Below are 22,591 nucleotides of genomic sequence, written 5' to 3' on the forward strand. Positions count from 1 at the left end.
AGATCTGCATCTCATGATGAAGCTATCTAAATATTGAAGTTGGTTTGTTTAAGATTTATACATGACTAAAATCCGCGATATATCTTAATCCTAACATGTGAATAAATAATAAGGAAATGGTGTAAAGTTGCAACAGGATGAAAAAGAGACCATCAAAATGACTACCGTTGGAACTTCACATAGTGCTCGTGAAAGGAATAGACATATACGGCGGTTTGTGCTCAAAAAGCCGTTAGCGGCAAGAATAAGGGAGCTTTTGCTGCTTCGGTACCATTTTGACGCACTAACATACAGACAAACTAATCTCTAGGCCGTAAAATAATCCGCAATTTCACATGGCGTACAACTTCCGGATATCGCTATTTCGTGCAAGATACTACAAAGTAGCGTTTCGCCTACCATCAACAAATTATGTACCTGGAATAAAAATGCTTGCAGCTATTTTTAACACACAGCTATTAATATAGAGACTAGTCGCTAACCCATAAAGAATCCACTAGGTCGCCAGTCTTTTAAAACGCCAGACGTTTTTTCGCGGACAGACAGGCCAAATACGGCTGCTATTATTATAGAGAAGGAAGGAGTTAGAGAATAGAGAAGGAGTACGGTGCTCTGTTGTGGGAATTTACCCGTCCAACATATTTCGTACATCCGCAGCACAGTATCCCGTGGACGGCCTTTTGGTCCCTTATCTATCGTATTTTGTGTTTTCGTAGCACAACTTTTTTCTCGCGGTCAGACAGGATGATATGGCCAATAATAAAGGATTTTAGAATAGATTATCACGTGAAATTGTAAACAGTAACTTTTACGCTAAGCCCTTACGTTAAGTCAGTGAATAAATTGTGTTATTATAGTGTTTTCGATTTGGCACAAAGCGCGTTGACAATTAAACAAATCCTGTATGTACAGAACAAGTGTGAGAAAAAGCAAACTCGATATAGCTATAACAATATATCAATCACGGTGACAAAATTAAAAAGTTGAGTTAACACATTTTGTAAACACATGAACACTCAACCAAAGAGATTAAAAATAATAAATTCATCTTCTGATTTCTTCGCATAGATTTCCCCAAATTTGCTTTCAAACCAACGAGATATGCTTGTGCGCTGATTTAGTCGTGAACGTTAATTATATAAGCTATGTTAAAGGATGCTTTTGCGTTAAATAAAAGTCGCTGATTAAGGGATCACATCATGGACAGTTTTTGCCTGTGCTTCTTTTTTCTATGGCTTTGATACTTTTTTTGATTTCAAGAGGCTCGAGAATTGGTCTTTGAAGCCAAATATTCTGTATTTTTCTTTCTCTACTATTTCCCATCTCGTTACAATTTGCTAGCATCAAAACACTGACAGGTGTGTTGGCAGTTGCTTCTTCTTCGAGAGATTTTGAAAGTCTTTCGTAAGATCGATCAAGCATGTGTTGATCAAACGAAAGGTTTTTGTTTATTTGCTTTCTTGCGACGGCGTTTAAGAAGCACATCCTTTTCTGGATCTCTTGATCGTCTTCTTTATTTGACAAGCTATTTGATAATCTTCTTACTTTTAATACCGCTTGCTCAGTTTGCGCGTTATTTAAATTCACCTTGTCGTAATTCTTTTTGTGGCCTTTAAAAAACTTCATGTTAGCGACGATAAATTCGTAACGTGATTTTAAAAATTAAAACCTTCAGTACAAACAATTCTCTTCAGCTACAATGTTAAAAATTAAAATTTTCGACAAACAAAAAGTCGCGTATATTTTATAAAAAATAAAACTCCCAGTGGAAATAGAATAATATGTCTATTATTATTGTTAATGACTTTTCTACCTTACGAAACATTTTGATACAAAAAAGAAGTTTGTTATCAAAACTAATAAACTTTTGAAAAAAATGTTAAATAATGTCATTTACTAAATCTCAGGAGAAATTTATTTTCTATCTTTGAAATAATTAGAAAAAATCTTTTTCTGTTGAAAGCAATAGTCTATTTATTGCAGCATCGCGTTCAAAAGTGTGCTTTTTTCTATAAAAAAAATCCGATATATTGGTATACACATTAGCAAAGAAGAATTTATTTCTCAAATATCCTAAGGTTTATTTCCTGCGAATAAACAAGTTTAGTTTATACAAACAGTTGTCTAGAAAGTTGTATATTTTTATTAATTATCTCGATTGGTTCTTAAGAATTTAGACTTAGGGAAAAGTTTTCTTGAGATTTGTCTATTTTTGGATATAGTATAGATATATAGTAAAACCTTAATCGATTTATAAGATTTTTTAGGCGTCAACATTCCGCGTATTAGGTGTGAGGTAGCGTATTCTACAGATTACTAAAAAGATGAGAATTTGCTTCACAAGAATACCAAAATTTTGCATAAATTTTTTTTTTTGTTTAATACATAACATGTCGTTAGCCCGTAAACACCACGGGCTCGCCCATTTTTTAATCAACGCTATTTATTGGGACCGTTGTACGTTGCTTTTCTTGCGGACAAACAAACAAAATACGCCTATTATTACAGAGACTAGTCGGTAACCCGTGGAAATATCCACGTGGTCACCGTCTTTATATAACGCATTGTGTGTTTCCGTAACAGGACGCGGCTTTCGCGAACAGACAGACAAAATACCGCAAAATACCGTCGTTAACCCGTGGAAATATGCCCGGGGTCAGCCGTCTTTTATATATCGCATTTTGTTTCCGTAGCACGAATTTTTTCTCGTGCACAAACCAAGGAGGTTTAAACCTCCTTGCACAAACAGACAAGTGGATGGGATACGGCTATTATTGAAGAGACAAGTCGTTACCCGTGGAAAAATTCACGTCTGTCTTTAAATTACACGCTATTTCGTGTGCCCGTTGTACGACACTTTACTTGTGGATAGACAGACAAAATACGACTATTATTAAAGACTAGTCGTTGCCCGTGGAAAAATCCACGGGTTCGCCCGTCCTTTATATTTACCCGTCGCAACAAAGTGGATAAAAGTATATCGCATTTGATATTCGTGTTTCCGTAACATCATTTTCTAACTCAGCGGGGGGTCCGCGCAGAGACAGACAGACGGAATACGGCTATTATAATAGAGACTAGCCGTTAACCCGTGGAAAAATCCACGGGGTCGCCCGTCCTTTATATATCGCATTTCGTGTTTCCGCAACAGGACGCGGTTTCCGCGGACAGACAGACAAAATACGGCTATTATTAAAGAGAGGTTGAATTGAACATCAAATAGTTTTCATAGTTACTTGATAATACCATACAACTGTTTGGCAGCAAGCAGGATTCGATCTGCGGTCCCCAGAACTGGGGGTCACATACGAATCCACTACACTACGTGCGGTTTTCCTAATTCCACAGTGTTTACAGCTAACAAAGCGTGTTTTTTCTTAGAAGAAGTGATATAATGGTGGCCTAGGTTACGAAACTTTTTCTCTCAAGCTGCTTTTAATTAATTTAATCTTGTATGTTGATGTAAATCTTATAATTTATAGATTTTCTTAAAAAACAAATTAACCCCTATATATTTTTTAAGATATTCGATTCGATTATATTTAAATAAAAACGTATATATTATTATTATATACACATTACAGTAAAATAACTTCTTGGTCTGTTTCTATAGCGCATGGCTCTACGAAATGAAGCATACCATTCTGGTGATGTCGTTATAAGTATGATGTATAAAGGTAGCGAAACTACACGTCGTTAGTTGTTGACTTAGCAAGTGTTCGAGGTTTCGGGGTTACGGTCATAAAGAGATTTTTATACGGAAGCATTGGTGTAGATTCATGGGAAATTCAGAAGCAGTTCGAGTTGATGGAAGTTCAAGTTGCGGGAAGTTCGAGTTTTTGGGAGTTCGAGTTATGGAAATTATACATATAAGCACTGTTTTGAATGTCTGACGTAACAAATTTATAAACAAGTGAATATAATGAAGATGAATAATTAAATGACTGACCAGGAAAAGTTACTCATTGAGTTTTATATGAAGGTTGAGAAGGATAGATATTTCATCGAAATAACATCAATACATTATTTACAATATAAAACGAGTGAAGTAAAAAAAAAGATGGCAGAAGTAAATGCACTGTTTATTTTGTATGAATAGTGTTTTTTCGTTTCAACATGTATAGACATTGTAGTGAAAATCATCCTTAGCATATTCGTAACAAAGTTAAGTTTAAAAGATGTGAGAATACAAACCAGTGTGAAATGACCCTTTGGCGCTGTTATTTAAGCAGCTAAATTCAATTTACAGACAGACAACTAGGTTTTGGCTTGGACACTTCAAACTAAACTTTGCTTATATTCTATTACCAGACTTTGCAAAACACTTCAAATGAATATATTCCATTTAGGATGCAAGCAAAATTTAAAGCATATTCTTAGCATATTTTAAACTTTTTGTCTAATTTCAACTTGAACATTCTTACATAGCATATTCTTATAAAAAAAAGCGTGCAGCAAGCAAAAAATAACCTAAATCGTTTTTCGTTCAACAAATCACTAGTCACGAACACTTATAATGGGTTTCCTTACTGATTTTAAATGTTTTTGTTGTGTAGAGGATAGCAGAAACTGAGACTATGCGGCGGAAATAAATTTTTTCTTGCATTTAATCGCCAAAACAAACCCCATAAAAGATTTACGTGGATTGATTAATCCTCTGAAGTTATTCTCACGGTTTAAAAAAAAAGATCGATTGAGACTATATAATTTCTCTCCTGCATTTTTTTGGCGTTAATCCAGCATTCAACGTATGAAATCCACTTGCTAAAAAACCTTTGTTAGAATATATGTTATAAGTGATTTATATTTTTATCTATGTGACGCGCATGACAAAATGAAAATCGCAAAAAAATAATTTTCGCGTGATTTTTAGCAATTTTTAATGCGATTACTGTGAAAACCAGAAAATATATATAAAAATAACTATTGGCTATCATAAGAGTACCAAACTAATGAATTTTAAACAGGTAGTGGTATTTGGACAAGTTTCAAGCTTTTGACGACGTCACAGAAGAAGTGCTAACATATGCAAAAAATTTGGTACCATTTTGTTCTCTTTATAACGTACTATTAGCATGCCAGGTTTCATTCTATTTGGAAAAGCCTCTCAATATTATGAAATGGGAGTGGGAGGGGGACGAACCTAATAGGGTTAACAAAATAACCTATAAAAATATTTTCTTGCGAGTTAAAGGTAAAATGTCTGTAAATTTAAAGGAAAACGGGAAGGGTAGAGGAGAGTGGGGGAGGGGGCGAACCTAAAGGGGTTAACAAAATAATCTCCTGTGATAGGTCTTCCTTCATTAAAACCCCCTAAGAATATTATCTTTCGAGTTAAAAGGGTAAAAGGTATACAAATTTCAAGCTCTCTTCTTCATCTCTCCAGCCAAATAATGTCTTGTTTACTTTTTTCTAATAAACGCTGCTTCGGATTTTATTGTTAATTTATATTTTTTTCTGACTGCGTCGTTGTTTAAGGTTGGTTTTTAATGAAAGGCTAGGTTTTTTAATAGTGTTTGTACATTAAAAATATGTTTTTAAAACAAAATATTTTTTTTTAAGATATTAAAAATAGAAATATAGTAACTTTGTATTGATTATTATCATATTCAACCTAAGTTTGAGGAGATCCAATGTTTTTTCTGCTCTATCAATTTTGAGGAATTTTTGTTATTTAGTACTTTATTTCTGTTCTTGAAATGACTTATCCAATTTAGAACTAATTATAATGATATAAAATAATGTGATTAATCGACACTTTTCACCGACATTTAAACGACTATTAAGTTGACGTAAATTGGAATTGTCCGACTTCTCCTCTCCAGTCCTCTTTTTACATTTTCTTTCTACTCGATTTGAAAAAACATTTGCTTTGCGAAAAGTAGAACGGGACGAGACAATATACTTCATTTTAAACTTCAGCTCTGCTTATTTTCCTCTATTTTTTCTCATACAGCAGGAAGTGTATTATTTGCTCTGGTTAAGTTATATCATGCAAACTTTTTAAAGGCATTTAATAGGTAAAATTAAGAATTAGTCATTTCAAAAAAACATAGCACGAAGTAGTGCATTTCGGTGTAGTTAGCTCTTACTTTTATTTATTAATTTATTTATTTATTTTCATTCTTTGATTGCATGCTTTTCACGCATCACTGAGTCAGTTTAACTGTACTAAACTTTGCAAGATTTCTAAGCAGCTTTAAAATTTGACCTAACTAGCAATTGTTGGTGAATACTATTTGTTTAGCTGGGTGTTTTAAATAGCTTAAACATTTTTCTGCTTCACTTAAGTAGTAGATTAAATTTCAAATTACTTATCAAAAAGAAATTGCTCTTTTAAGCAATCTTTGAAGAGTCCGATCAGCAAAATAGAGTTCATGTATTTCTTAACATAAAGCTCCCTTACTAAAATATAGTGTTGTGATGACGTAAACGATCTTTTGAAATGTTTAAAAATTTAGAAACAAACAATTTAATTTGGTTAGTTTAATCTGTCTAAGTAGCAAATCAAATAAAAGAAAACTTTTCTCCCTGTCATATTGCTCTATTTGCCCACTCTCGAATAAATGGTCGAGAAAACTTTTGTTTTCGGTTTTAGCTAGTGACTTAAATCATCTTAATGTCACATGGACCATCCCAAAATTAACAGAAAATGAAAAAAAAAAACTGAAAAAAGATTCAATTCCATATTTAGTGTTGTAGGAAAAGAAAGAGTGCTTCTTTGTTTCACATTTATTTACCCGTTTTCTTTGTTTTCATACTTTGTGCAGGGTAGGAGGACAGATAACAGATTTATCTATACCCCTAGAGGTGCAGGCCACGCTTTGTGCTTGGACTTCCAGAAGACTTGCGATCAAAGCTCTTTTAAGTTCAGATTAATGAAGCTCTTATGGTACACAAAAGTAAAAAACAGTCATATCTTCTTTGCTTTTTTGCATTCATTCTATAATTACTATTGTTAATTTTTTTCACGTAAAAGAATTCAAAAATAACGTCTTGGTAAATTCTCATTAATTCTCATCAATTCTCGCTTAAGTTTGGAATTAACCTATTGTGGCAATCGTAAGCCTGTAAAAATATCTGCACGAAATAACTGTCGCTACTCGAATCTAAGCGAGCCTTACAATATAGACTAATCGTTATCCCGTAGAAGAATCCACCAGCAAACCGTTCTTAGGATTTCGCCTGTCGCAGTATTGTTATTTCCTGTGGTTTTAAAACGGCATCACGCGGCGCGACAGACAGAATGCGCCTATTGCAATAAAGATTTTTGCGTGGCTTTGTCTTAGAAAGAAGGTCATTTTTACTGTACCAATATATTCGTGGCATGTTTTAGTAAATAATTATACATGTCAGCAAAATAAATAAAATATACAATATATTTCATTCGCTTATAGATTACTTTAAAAAGTAATATGTCAAAATTAGCAAAATATTCGTATTTCTTGTCGTTCAATTCTTCTTTCTTCTTTGAGGAGTCTTTAATTTACTTTTGTTAGCAAATTTGTCATAGTCAATCTTTAATTACATCACTCGACTTATCCGTCTCAACAACATCTTCTCGTTCTTACTAACAAAATTGGAGGATTTGATGATCGGTTGTAACTTTTTATGAAACCTTGAATTCACATCAATTTCAAAATCCATTTGATCAATAACTGTTTTTCGTGCCATGTTATTCAGCATTACAACTGTTTTAGCTTCATCCGTCATATCTATTTGTGTTTTTCTTGATGTGTTGCAGGCTCTGTTAGTTTTACTTTTTAATCCAGTCATGTTTTTTATTTTAACTTTATCCTTTAAAGTTTTCGTCACCTTAGCGTTCCTTTGCTCTCGATATTTACTAAGAGATTAGAAAAGACATTGGTATATAAAGACAATGTTTAATGACCCAAAACCATCTCGTGGTTACGCATATTAACTTTCTTTGTTCTGTCCTCACTACAAAAGAGTATTGGATTTAATCTTTTTGAATAGTGTTAATACAATGGTTGCCTACGTTACTATAATAAATTGTATACCAAATTTGGTATTTTTCTTTCTTAACCCATTTTACCTCGATATGTTATAAAAATTCAATAACATTTTAGTTTGAAATTGCAAGATTATATAACAAAGTATTTTCAAACACCTGGAAAGAGACAATTGGTGTATTCTTTGCACTTCTAAATCTTTCTTCATTTACTGCTAATATTATTATAACAGAAGACTGTGCTACAACACAAGGGTCTTAAATACGTCCGATTTGCCAAGAAATTGAATCAATAAACATCGCAATAGGACTCTGCAGACATCTTTCCAAATTTAAACAACAAATTACACGCCAACAACAATCTAATGAAAAATTCTGATCGTGTGAACACAGCCATATTCAGCACATACGAATTTTATTATACCTCTAATAATTTATTTAATTAAAAAGAAAAAAAAATCATGAGTACACGTGATCCATGCTAATTTTCCATGTGACCAACCTGTAATGTACTTACAAGAAATCTGGATCCTTGAAACTCGTATTGGGTCAAACAAATTCTCTTTTTCATTTTAGTGTATTTTTATATATTTCATTTCAGGTAGAGCCACATTTTTTTCATAGCTGCACAACAAATTGCAGAACTGTAATATCTAATGTCAACATAAACATCGTTTATAAATTCGTCAGGAAATATTCGTTTTAATAAACAATTCATTCTTACAATGTCAGAAGGTTGTAGGCATAGCGATAAATCAAGCTATTAGCGCGACAATAAAGCTAGTTTTACACTAAAAATTTCCCAATGAATGGACATTATCCCATTAGGGCTATGCCTTCTACGGGCTTCTCAGCTACCTCCCTATCCATCTCCTTAACTTAATGATTTAGACATGATAATTTATATGCACATAACCCTTGATAAAATAACTAATATGACAAAAGGATTGATGACGTCATTGCATTTTTTAAGGTCATTAGCTATTTTTCAAAATGCGCGATTTTTACATTCTCGTCTTTTGCAGTTCGTTTTAAGATAAAACGAGTTCACTTCGGAGGGTGCGTCGTTAAGAAAGCTTTCTGGATGTTTGTGGAACACCACATTTAATATTCTGAACTGCCAGATATTGTCTTAGGAGGCCTTAAAGTATCATCCAGCTATTGCAAAGGATTTAACATCGAAGGAGGGGCAAGAAAGCTCTCAAAAATACGAAAATGTTTGCTATGGGCGTTGCTATGCACATATTTGCGGTAGGTTGGAAAAAGTGGCAGGATGCGCAATAAAAACCTAAATTTGTCATATGCACTACCTGCCATGGTATTCTAAGATGAATTTGTTGTCAGAAAACAGCTAAATAACAATTCTTAAAATTTAGAATTTTTTTAGGGGAACCGCCTTAATGAAGGGCAGGGTTTTGGTGCTTCATTTACAGAGGAAAAATTCCACAGGCTGGCAATATTGTAGAACCACTCCTGCAAGCTCAATAACTTAATAATAACATTCGTATATATCTTTTGTTCAAACTGGTAGCTCAATTTCCATTTCGTTGCAAGGACGCTCCAGAAAGGTGATGACAAGGAGATAAATCATGGGGGAAAATGTGAGAATATCTGTCATGCACAACTCTTATCTTTTTCGCGGGCTGAAGACTAGTTTAGAAATAATAGCTCCAGACATTTATTTGGACATATTAATAACATCAACCAGAACGCCTTTTTAGACATGGTCAGCAGAAAATTTTTACCAATCAGAGTGGTGTTGTATATTTTCCCCAGACCTTTTACACAAATCGACTGGCAAAATAATGCCTATGGTAGGTAATAAAAATACACCATACTAAATAGAAAACTTGGGAAAAAAGCACAAAATAGCTACAATCCCGGTCAAAATATATTGGCAGTAAGCTACAAAAAGTGCAGTATAATCCTTTCTTACCCCCCCCCCCCCCCCATTATCAAGGTTTGGAAACGCGTTAGCACAACTTTTTAACATTGATACTGGGGGAAAGGGGGCTTTGTACTTATCAAGCTCTTGCTACACATGAAAAAAGGGTTTACTGCCATTATTTTTGACCGGGATTGTCTGAATTTCAAGAAAAAATTTGACAAGAGTTGTGGCCTTTTTCTTCCTAGAGAAAGTCAAAAAGGCCTCTGTAACTCGAATTTACACGTGGACTTGACCCTAGTTTCTATGAGACTACTATTCTGTAACGAATCCAGTGAAATGATAAGCAAAATTAGGCGCCAAAATTCGAAGAAAACGAAAGTGAAATCAAATATTATTCAACACAAGAAATAGGTTCTCATCCTAGCCTAAAATAACGTATAAAATAAAGTATAAAACCTAATATAGAATGGCAAACAATATAAATAGCGATGAGGAGCTTGAGAACAAAGACAGTTGCAGAACGTATATGTTAACGTACTCCAAAGCAGATCTAAGTGTTGTTCCAAATCAAAAGGCGTTCACTGACATCGTATTAGAGGCATTTTCCATAGGGACGCCTAAGGCTAATGTCGAACACTGGGCTACTTGTACAGAGGTTCATGCAGATGGTGAGCATCAACACCACATGGCATTGAAACTGAGTGGAACCCGTCGTTGGCGCCCCATTCATCAGCACATTTACAAGACACGTAAGATTTCTGTGAACTTCTCATCCAAAAACTATGGGTACTTGGCTGCATACCGTTATGTTTGCAAAGATAAACTGTTTGAGTCAGTTTTGCACAGCAAAAATCACCCAAACTTAAAGAATGCCAAATCACCAGTGTCAAAGAGGGGTTTCACTCGTTTTTCCCAAAATTCAAAGGCACTCTCAGAACTCATTTTTGTAACTTGGAAAATGCACAGTGCCCCTAAAGCGATCGAGCGACAGCAAAAATGTAGACTTGACGTTGTGGTAGAAAAATCAAACACAGCCTGCGTAGACGGATGCAACGGCACTTGGTTGGTGTGTGCAAGGCAAGTGTTGCGAAACAATAGCATCAATATATACGTTTTTGCTGATGCTCTGCGAGAATGTCTGAAGCGTGGTCGCAAGAAAAATAACAATATCCTGTTAACAGGACCAACAAATTGTGGAAAATCATTCTTGTTGAACCCTGTAGAACTAATTTTCTATTGTTTTGTTAATCCTGCAAGCAGCAAGTACGCATGGGTTGGCCTCGATGAATGTGAACTCGCCTACCTTAATGATTTTAGGTGGTCAGCGGAATTATTCGCATGGAACAAATTTCTCCTTCTGTTGGAAGGTCAGACTGTTCACCTGCCAAGGCCTAAAAACCAGTTTGCCACTGACATGGTTATAGGCAGGGACAATTCTATGCCAATTTTGGCTACAAGCAAAGGTTCAATTGAACATGTTGGAAAATATAACCAGAGATCAACGCGAAACAGATATGATGAGTTCAAGGTGGCGAGAATTCAAATTCATTGAAGAAATCCCAAAGGAATCGATGAAAGACTTAGAACCTTGTCCGCACTGTTTTTGCACCCTGGTTATTCAAGGCATGGATGCGTAAAATGTATAATATATAAAAACTATGTTCGTATTTAAAAGTTATTATATTCCATGCGTCACAAGTGCGTCACATATGCGTCACAAGCTATATAGTACTATGCTGTAAAAGAATTTAATGCGTCACATGCGTCACATCCAAAGTTTTAAAAGAATAGTATATATATATTAAAAAAAAATGTTGTGACGCATGTGACGCATACATTTAACAGTTAAACACATGCAAAAAACCGAGTGACGCATTAGTGACGCACTGTGACGCATAGAATTTACAGCTAAATATCTTTAAAAACTTAATATTTTGTTCTGGCACCTTTGTGCTTTTGCACAAGTGCCAACCTTTTTGGCATTGATGATATCAGGTTGTCAATAGTTTGTTTTGGAATACCTGTCAACATGGTTTGCTTGATTCTGTTCACAAACTGTTCATATGTTTCTGCTGTGATGTTCTGTTTCATTGCGTTTCTTTTAATTTTGTCCTAACCAGGTGGAAAAAATTTTCTATTGGGTTTAGATCCGGGGAGCGTGCCGGTATTTTGACCATGACATAACCTTTGCGCTCCCAGGCCACCCTCGCTGCTTTTGAATTTTGTTTAGGACATCCATCCTGAAGAAACTTGTACGGTAGCGCAGACTCGCTCTTCGCGAAGGCAGTGGGGAATTGTTCATCAATAACATACCTGGCAAAATTGTCGCCAGTGATTTTCCAGTCATGATGGTGACACATGACAACCCCATTACCAAAACTAATCGCAACGAAAAAATTTGCCATCTTACCCCCACTGCCTTCTTTTCGTCCTTTTGTTGTGATAGAAAGACCTTCGTTGGGCCTACGCCAGGTCATACTTGATACTGTTCTCGCATCTCCAGCCAGGTTGGGCTTAAATGCAAATCCAATCCCATCCAAATAAAACCCAATCTCCTTAGTCCAGTACTCGGCCGGGAGATTTAACTGTTGCCTAGCAAACTTCGTGCGAATGGATTTGTCTTTCACGCTCAAAAGTCCTTTTTTCCTTGATTGACAATACTTGTAACCATGTTTCTGCAAACAACGTCGTATGTCTCTGTTACTTATCTTCCAGCCGAGTCCTGCTGTCTCTTGAACTTTCTTCGAGGAGAACTGTACCCCATTCCGTCGCAATTGTGCCACAGTCCTGACAATAATTCGTTCCATACGGATAGACAACTTTCGAGGGCGACCTTGGTTTTCTTTCCATGGATCGAACGGGGCAGCGGCATCCATAGGTTTTTTTGCATGCCTGTAAATGGTCCGCTTTGCAAACAGTTTTCCATAACGCTTGACAAGCTCATAACAACTCAGACCGTTCTCCTGATGCAATATCCTCAACTTCATGGAAGTTTGTAGGTCTATTTTTTGATACTTACCCCAACTGTTTTTTGGAGACATTTTGATTTTGCGCTGGTTTTATGTTTATATATATCTTTCTAGAAAGACGAAAATAAACATGTTGTTGTTATCATTGTTTCTGTTGGCAGTTATGTACATGCAAAACAAACATAAACAAGGTCCTTTTTTCAGTTCGATCTTCCCTTACAGAGCTTAGCACTACCTTATTGGTACTAATTTTCTGAATTTTTGACTCAATATACATGTACCCTTTCATTCTTGAAAAGGTATATATATATATTTTGCGCGTAGTACTTTTCACCCAAAACATTTTGCGCGTTGCTTCTGTACTAAATTTTGCGCGCAAATAATTTTTTTTCGCACAACTGCGTCAAAATTAATACCCACAAAAATTAGTAACAATAACGTATTCATCTAACTACAATTTTTCACGGAATATTATAATGTCTCGCGATTATCGAAAAATGCCCCATTCGCCTCGTCATCTATTGTTTTAGCATTTCTATTGTTTCCAATTTTAGCATGGCACAAAAAAAACAATGCTGTTACATACTTCAAAACATATATATAGTATCCACCTTTAGAATTAATTTAAAAATTAAGTCAAAAAAATTACTGCAAAAAATTGCCGAAAAAATTCTAAGTCTAAAATTTCAGAGACAATCCCGGTCAAAATATATTGGCAGTAAGCTACAAAAAGTGCAGTATAATCCTTTCTTACCCCCTCTCCCCCATTATCAATGTTTGGAAACGCGTTAGCACAACTTTTGAACATTGATACTGGGGGAAAGGGGGCTTTGTACTTATCAAGCTCTTGCTACACACTCTTGCTACTGCCATTATTTTTGACCGGGATTGTAGCAAGCTAGCCTGCTATACGTCAGATTTTTCTAAGATTTACATTCGACGTCTTTTCCAAACCTGAGCTACAGTATATGCAACTTGTAAAATGGAATATTAACCGTTGCTTTTACTAACGGCGTCCGAGACACACATATCTTCAATTAAATGCCAAAAGATCAGGATTTTGTTCGACCTTTCAGCCGAAACTAGAAACTGTATTCCGTTGTTGATAATGGACTCTCGTAAACTTCGATTCGTGAATCTTGAAAATTTCTCTGATGTCTTTAATGAATATTTCGTACATTTTAATACAGATAATTTTAGAATTTTTTTTCTCATTTCTTCCCTTAGTTTGATGCTTGGTTAGTTGATATTTCTTTAGTTGACCGTCAGGATTTCGAAAGCAGACAATAGGGTTTTCAGGCACTTTGATTGGCTTAGCGCTCTTGACGACAGGAAGATATGGAGCGGTATTGCCCGTCGTCAAAGAAAATGGTAGCTTAAAATGTTAACGAGCACGAAAAACTTTATTGAAAACCATTGTAGTGTATTTGACGGCTTTTTTACTGGTGCTAGTGAGAGGTTAGCAGGCATAAATGTCATCATTGCCTGATACTGCCTTATACGGAAGCTGCATGTGCCAATAGGAATTTTGTATTGTGTCCGAGTCTCAAAATTTATATCTGTCTGTCTGTCTGTCTGTCTGTCTGTCTGTCTGTCTGTCTGTCTGTCTGTCTGTCTGTCTGTCTGTCTGTCTGTCTGTCTGTCTGTCTGTCTGTCTGTCTGTCTGTCTGTCTGTCTGTCTGTCACGCAAAATAGTAGCTTAGCTGCGCAATATCGAGAAGCACGCAATGCGGTATAAAAAGGACGGGCGAACCCGTGGATTTTCCACGGGCTAACGACTAGTGATTAAAATAGCTGAAGTATTTATTTCTTCAGCTTGGCGATTAGGGCAAGGTTGAAGGAAGCAAAATTAAATGTTGGAGTGACATTGAGCGTGTACCTTTTTATTTGTATGTCATCTGTAAATGACACATCTGTAAATAGTAGGTCATAGATAAGAAAAATTGAGTTATTATATTCTTCCCCTAATCATTGCTTTGTATACCCTAACTCTTTACTAAACAAGAATTTCAAAAAAGATTTAATTGATTTTGTTTCCCAGCAGGACATTTGCAGATATGTGCAAAGGCGTTTTCAAGTACAAACAATATCCAGTAGAAAAAATTCAACCTTTTCAATCAACTCAAATTTATGTCATAGGAATAAAATTATACATAGGTGAATATTTATCATATCACATTCGTATTTCATTCTCAACAGAGAATGCTTCACCCCGATCAGACCTCTGATCATGACGGGCGAGTATAATGCGTGTAAGTCATACTGAAAGAGAACTACTTTGTTCATCACTAACATACTGCCTGGCAGTGAGCGGGATTCGATCCGCGGTGCCCATAACTGGGAGCCGCAGGCGAACCCACTACACTACGTGCGGCAAAATGTTAGTGATAAACTAATCCCGCTCACTGCCAGGCAGTATGTTAGTGATGAACAAAGTAGTTCTCTTTCAGTATAATAAAATTATAGTTTGAGATAACAAATTAGTATCTCTTTGTTTAGGATAATGAAAAATTTACTTGTTGCGGTGGATAGATTACTGTGTTAATTATTATTCTCAGTTACGTGACTTCGAAACTAAATATCATACTGCGGACACATCAATGCTTTTTTAATGATTTTATTATCTGCAAGATACTTCTAATTAATTCGAGCCTTAACTACGAATAAGTAAGACATTTAAATGCGAAACATATTCAAATATAAGAATGTGCAATTGTTTCAAACATTTCTCTTTGCGGATGAGAAATTGAGCATCGGTTATATTGAGAAAGACTACAGATATACGTTAATAGTTAGGTCTGTGTAATTGATTGTCATGATGAATTAATTATTAAATAACATGTAGAATTGATTGTAATTATGTTGTAAAGAAAAGAAACTTGTTTTCGGATTATCTGTCACAATAAGAAATGAAACAGCTTGTAAGTTTGATATGACATTCATAACACCATCTTATATGTTGTGCAATTAGTTATAACGATAAGTTCATGCATGTGTTTTGGTAACTCGTGAACCGGCATTTTATAAAAAATTAAACACGAACGATAACAGAAGATAAAACGTTGACTTTACAAGAAACTAACGTGTTTTAAACCATTTAAGTATGGAGAATAAAACAACGCCGAAAATTGTTCCTACAGTGCACAATCAAACTAACAATTCTTGTAGGATAACGAGAAGAAACTCTGAACATACGATATTAAAAAGCTATGAAAATGAATCATATCTTAGCTCAAAAACGAAGGCCAAACTTACGCAGAAGCTTAGTGATGGAGAGCAAAGACAGAGAGCGAAATCTGCGCATGATTTTTTTATGGATAGAAGAAGCAACGAAATTTTAGTCAAACTTTTAGATTCTGAGTTGGATTGTACGCCAAACAAATATGCATTTAACAAACGACCAAAAGATAAAAAGACGAATGTATCAAAATGACAGTTGCTAATTAAATTAATGTTTTTAAAAATATATATATACGCTTTAAATATGATATTAAATACTATCTAATGTAGCAAAAACATTCAAAATGGCTGCTCATACATGGTTTCAACTGTGGAACTAGCGTTTTATCTACTTTGTTTTAAAATAAAGAATTACTTTACTATATTAATTAATAAGTTTAGTGTTATCAATTTACTGATTGTTGTTATACCTTCTGTTAACGTGTAGTAAGTCACTGGGACGCAAATATGATCGTAGCCTGGTGAACTCCTCATCACATACAATACATGCTATTCCGTTTCATTTATGCGTTCACTAAAATCTTTTGCAGAGTATGCCTATAGTGTATCATTTACTTTTCACATAACTAGTATACACTACACCCAGTCTTCTCATATTATTGCGATCTCTATTTTACCTTAATACTTTTATTTTTGTACCGACGGGGGTGCATAAGTTATCCTAAAATCATTAAACTTGGCACAGTTGTAAAATATCTTGGTACAGACTCCTTTTGGGCAAATAATATATTTGATGACGTCACTAGGATCAGATATGACGCCACATATATCAATCAATGACGGCTCATATTTCAACCAATGGATCTTTTTGCCCATGTCACAATTATGTAATGCAGTGAAAATTGTTTTTCACAAGAAAAGTAATTTAATGACGTCATAGGACCAAAAATGACGCTGTATGTGCAAAAAGGTTTCTTATTTTACAGCTAATATTTATGCCTGTGTCATCCAACTGGACGGAAGTAAAAACTTAATATAATATCATATCTGTAATTTCTGTATTTTATTTCTAATCTTCTTAACAAACCTTAAGTGACCACCTTGTAACCAACATACAGTTTTTATATATGAGCTGTTGTCAAAAAAATTTAGAAATTTGAAACGTGACCCGTTGAGAAAAATGTACAAAATTTCCCACTATCTTCTCGCTCCATTTGCTTGCCCCATAATGACTATATCCTTTAACAGCTTTACAGCTGTTGAAATTAATTCTATTAATCAGTTTTGGCTATAAATGGATTATTTTCTTTCATTGTATCACAATTATAAATATTCTTTACATTTGTATAATATCCTCGGTTTATATTTTTCGCTAATATATAAGCTTACAAGTTACTTTAAATAGCATTTTAATTGTGTATCGCTTGTTTGAAGTAACTATAGAAATATAAAGGTGAATCTGGTTTCCTGAAATTTTCTTTTTTTCCGGAAAAGCGTGTTAAAATATCGTATAACCATCTCAGTATATAACATGTATTAAGTATACTGACACTTTTTCAGATATAGTGATATAACTTGGCACGAAAACTATTATTTTACGTTACTGTGGTGAGAGATAATGGGGGAAAATATGGCATCACAAACCTTTCGTGACCGAGTTAAAACCAAAGTAGTTGTATAAAACCCCTCCCCCACCCCAAAACAAAAATAAATAAATAAATAAATTAACAAATAAAAATTAGCTATTACAGCCATTAATTATATTTTATAATACTTAAAAAAATCATTGTCTTCAAAATATTTATTAAACTAAAATACTAGTTGTTGTCTCCCAAAGTTAATTTTAAGATTGATCTTCATCCAATATAAAATGATGACCCCATTGACTATGCAGGACCTACATACGGGCAAACTATAATTTTCTTGCTTCACTACGGCCATTATAATATAAGTTTTGTATTTTACATAGTGAGTGGCACTGGGATGAAGGGACACGAAGAAAAGCATACGATGAATTCTATAAAACATACAAAGATTACCACAAAGATTTGTAAGTACTTTGTGTTGTCAAAACGCTTTGCAGGAAGAAAACTTTGCGATTCAAAAAAAACCACGCGAAATTTTTGTATTAATGCGGAATTAATTTATGCTGATAAAAATTAGTGGATTTCGCAGGAATTTATTTTCGCGGATACTGCAAATTTACATTAAAATTTAAGTATTTAATGGAAATATAATCAGCAGAAACTAGAAATTAAATCCATGATCTAAGAATGTCGCGAAAAAAAATTCGTTGTTAAGGTTTTCAAAAGTTTTGCATATTTTCGCGGTTTTCCATCCTGATATTTTGCGGGATTTTAATATCGGTAATATTTAAAAAAATCGCGAAAAAATAATGTTATTACTTTCAGTCATATCGGAGATCGTACAGCCATTATGAATTAATTTTTTTGTCTTTTTTGCGTGAAAGGCGCTAATAATGCAAGGTAGACATTAAACCCAAAGTACCATAGTGAAAGCCGAAGAAAATGATTTTAGCTGTTGTTTCATATGTAAGTTTTCGCGTTTTTCTGAATATAAATTAGTTGTGTTGCTGAAATGATTTTCTTTCAGACAAAAGAATTATGAAGAACGGCGATCTAAGAATATACTTTTGCTGTCTTTTCTATTTCTTCTTATGGTGGCAATTGGTGCCTTTAACTTCGCACGAATAATGTAAGTCGTATTTTCCTGTTTCTTGTTTGTTTTCATTGTTTTTTTTGTTCGACTTGATTTGTAATTCATTCAAAGTAAGTTGTTTTACGATTATGCATTGATTAAGCGCCCCAAATTCCTTAAATTAACGCACTTGTCAACTGAAGAAATCTCAGTAAGCGTTAAAGTCACAATGTCAAAATATATACGGCTCTAGTGTAAGTTTTAAAAAACTTATAAAAACTTATAAAAATTTCATATTAGAAGCTTAAATATATTTTTTTAAATTCTCAAACACTACATCCGCATTGTATTTTTTAGCCTATCCCCCGACTACACTTTTTATAAGAACTGTGAGATGAACTCTTACAAAATAAGACCAAAATAGCAACAACTACAGTGGTAAAAATTGATTGGTTTTCTTCTTTTTTTTTTCTGAAAACTTTCTATTTTACTGCCAATTAAATTAAAGCTTAAGCTTTAAAAATAAGATAAAAATGTTTAAATTAAAAACTGAAAAAAATAAGATAAAGGCAAAGCCAAATTTCTTGAATTTAATAATCCAAGTGTCAGAGATAACAAATTCCATATGTTATTACTTATTTGTTTTTGTTTCTCGTTGTTCCTGTTGTTGTTGTTGTTGTTGTTGTTGTTGTTGTTGTTGTTTGTTGTTTGTTGGTTTTGTCATTGCTTTTAGTTAATTCTAAAAATGTTCAGGTTGTATCACAACGAATTTCAAAAGCACATGGATAAAAGAACAGCGGAAAATGCAGCCTTTCTCAAGGATAGGTATGTAGTTGTTACAGCAATCTTGTTTTGGAAAGTGATTAAACAGAGTCTCCGTGATTTTTCAAATTTCTACAAACAAAAATCCATTTTATGACACCTTAAATTTTAGAAATTGTCCACTGTATATTGTTTTCCATTTCATTTGGCATATTTTTTTTAAAATAAAAAGTATTCACTGTGTAAAATTGCTCTACTCCCTGCTGTGTTGCTGCCTTTTTTGAGTTCAGAAAAGTTTTTTTGCTTTTTGCGGGTTTTTTTGTCTATCAAAATACTAAAGGACATTTCCTTACTACTTATTTTTAATGATGAAGTAGGAACACTGATGAAAACTCGCTCTAGGTAATTCTTTTCTTCCAATATATCCTTCAGTTACACTTCTAACACACACACACACACACTTAGTTTTCACTAAAATGTCTTCACAACAATATTGTATCTTATCATCTCGGACAGTAAACACAACTTCAAAGGAACAGTATCTATGATTTTGATTTTATTTATAGCCGGACAGGATATAAATCTTTTGTTGCAAAAGTGACGTCTGAAAAATCGAGTGAAGACAGTCCTTCGTGAGATCTCTTGGATAGATGATAAACACTATCCACATTGAAGGCTGTGCGCATAGACCTCGCGATGGTGAATCGATATGGGACAAGTGATGAAACGATGTGACGAATTTCGAGTCTCAACTAGGAGGTCTTCTGTTTCATAAAATTTTTCTACATATGACTTTAACCCAGCGATGAAACAACGGGGATAGTTAGCGTTACCTCTGAATAATATATTGTTTCTTTCTTGCCTTATACTATGTTATAATTATTATTTCTATATAATAATTCATACTAAATGCTTTAATTTCTATGAAAAAAATATACAAACATTTTTTTCTTCACAAAAAAGTGTTAAAAATGTTGTCTAATAAGACTATTTATGTGCAATAAGATATGGTACTGCACATGCGTCAATTTTTTTTAAAAAAGTTTTTTTGTGTGGACTGAAGTTTGTAAAATATTTATTTAACAGCACGCATATCTCAAGGATAGAAATATTTACTGGAAATTTTGATCCCTGTTCGCAAAATTAAGCTCCGCAAAATCACACTTTTCTTGACCCCATTGCAAGAATAAGTCCTCCAATTGTTTTTTAAAAAACTTTTCAATTGAAACAACACTGGAAGACAATGAGTAAGCCGATAATCTTTTAACAATGTATTGCAACTGACATTTGGTCTTTGTATTATGTTGCGCAGAACCAATCACTTCCCTAGCGAAATATTCAGAAAACAAAATAAACGTTCTTATCTTTTACAAAAAACATTCAAATCGCAAACATTAGTTTCGCATTTTGTAATGAGAGCAACTAAGCGTAAAAATTTTTATTTTTGTGCCTTTCAATCGCATAAATAATATTCGCAAAAATTTGTCTCCTTGAGGACTTTAAATGTATTATTGTAGTTTAACTTATATTTTCAATTCTTGTAAATACATTTAAATGCAGTTCACTTTTGTTAATGATACATTAACCGTGGTAATTCTCTCAAAAATTACTCAAAATTTAATTGTGTGACAAGCCACAAAGTTTGCCAGCTGAAAAGCTTAAAATTGTCAATAGTTTTTAACGTGTGTGACTTTGAAATAGCTACGAACATCATGCACTATTTTTACAAAACATCTACATATTCCAAAATTTAAAACAAAAAAGCTAATTTTTTCCTTGCGGAGAAAAAGGTATAGTCCTTTCCAGAAATTCGTAATGACGTAATTGCCTTAACACGAAAACGAGGCAGCTGTTGTGTACTTTCTTCATAAACGAAATTCGCAATGGCGGATGTGTCAAAAAACATAAACAAGAAAGAAAAAGTCTTTGAAAGCAATGTACAGCTTGGGGCTGTGACAGTACTAGCTTAGTAAAGTTTAAACTTGGACATTTTCAACAGCAACAAATCTTTCACGATTCCAAAAGATGTTGGTGAGACAAAAGTGTGGTGCAGTCAAACCAAACTTGTGGATTGAAAGGACAACTTTCGTGTTACTAACTACACCATTCTCTGTGAACAGACATTATTAGACTTCTGGGTGGTACGTTAAGGCGTTTAAAGAAAGGTGCAAGACTTGTAACTTTTGTGATTATGGTTGAAGATCATTTAGGTAGGAGAAAGACACCAGTGGACCGACCATCTCCACGAAAAAAAGTTCAGAAATTCAGTGTCAAATATGGAATAATCTGAACCTGAAATGAGAGTATTCGATGACCCTAAAGAAATTTTTCTTACAGGATTTACAAAGAAAAATGTCCATGTTGATAAAGAAAATAAAACCTTAAAAGCGAATACTGGTACTAGTGAAGGTCACTATGTAATTCTGGTGCACATGTGTGTTAAAAGTGATTTTTTGATTTAAAGTTGTTTCTTAGGTCCCAAATTACAAAAAAAAAAAATGGTGGCAAAAATTTTTGTCCCATGGGACCAAATTAGCTAACGTCATCACTTTCACGGTCAGCAAAAAAATAATTTCACATTTATATGTCATATTATATATGGTTGGAAAGAGGAGATCGAGTGGATCAAAAAAATTTAAGAACTATGTCTTCAAAACGTAACTTTCGAAAGATATTAATCTTCAAACTTTGTACAAATTACAGACTGGTAATTTACTGACCCAGCACAAAAATGACTATAACCTGCTCAATAGCAAAGTTTTTTTGTTGAATTTTGGTATGGTATTGAGTCACCCTAATGTCTTTCTCATCGATTAAAATTTATTCGTTTAAATCACTTCAAGGGATAATGTATAGACCAGTAATTTACAGACCGAAGCACTTTTTTAGTTGTTTACTTCCTTCTTTCAAGCAATTTCACAAAGTTAAAAAATTGCTAAAAATAATCACAGAAACAACTTCAGCAGTGCTTGTACAATGTTTCATTCGCTCAACATCACTAGAACTATATTAATCTGACTCGGATTCATCGCTTGCACCACCACTGTTTTCACACGTCGTACATTTACACATGTCAGTGCACGAAAAAACATTTCTACGGCGTTTACATCGGTTGGATATGCAACTTGTTTTCAAATTACAAGAACTTAACTCGATGAGTGC

General features: G+C 34.1%; 1 protein-coding gene across 1 annotated transcript in view; it reads left to right on the top strand.

Moving 5' to 3' along the window:
- LOC130641112 (dnaJ homolog subfamily C member 4-like) overlaps positions 1 to 20,752 on the top strand; it is a 48,426-nt gene extending 27,674 nt beyond the window's left edge. The window contains exons 6-9 of the mRNA XM_057447777.1: positions 17,979 to 18,059; positions 18,623 to 18,724; positions 19,421 to 19,492; positions 19,996 to 20,752. Of these exons, the coding sequence (XP_057303760.1) occupies positions 17,979 to 18,059; positions 18,623 to 18,724; positions 19,421 to 19,492; positions 19,996 to 20,065 (325 nt within the window). The 3' untranslated portion in view covers positions 20,066 to 20,752. The remainder of the gene's footprint in view (positions 1 to 17,978; positions 18,060 to 18,622; positions 18,725 to 19,420; positions 19,493 to 19,995) is intronic.
- The last annotated feature ends 1,839 nt before the right edge of the window (positions 20,753 to 22,591 follow it).

Source organism: Hydractinia symbiolongicarpus, chromosome 4, assembly GCF_029227915.1.
Source record: "Hydractinia symbiolongicarpus strain clone_291-10 chromosome 4, HSymV2.1, whole genome shotgun sequence".
Lineage (NCBI taxonomy): Eukaryota > Metazoa > Cnidaria > Hydrozoa > Anthoathecata > Hydractiniidae > Hydractinia > Hydractinia symbiolongicarpus.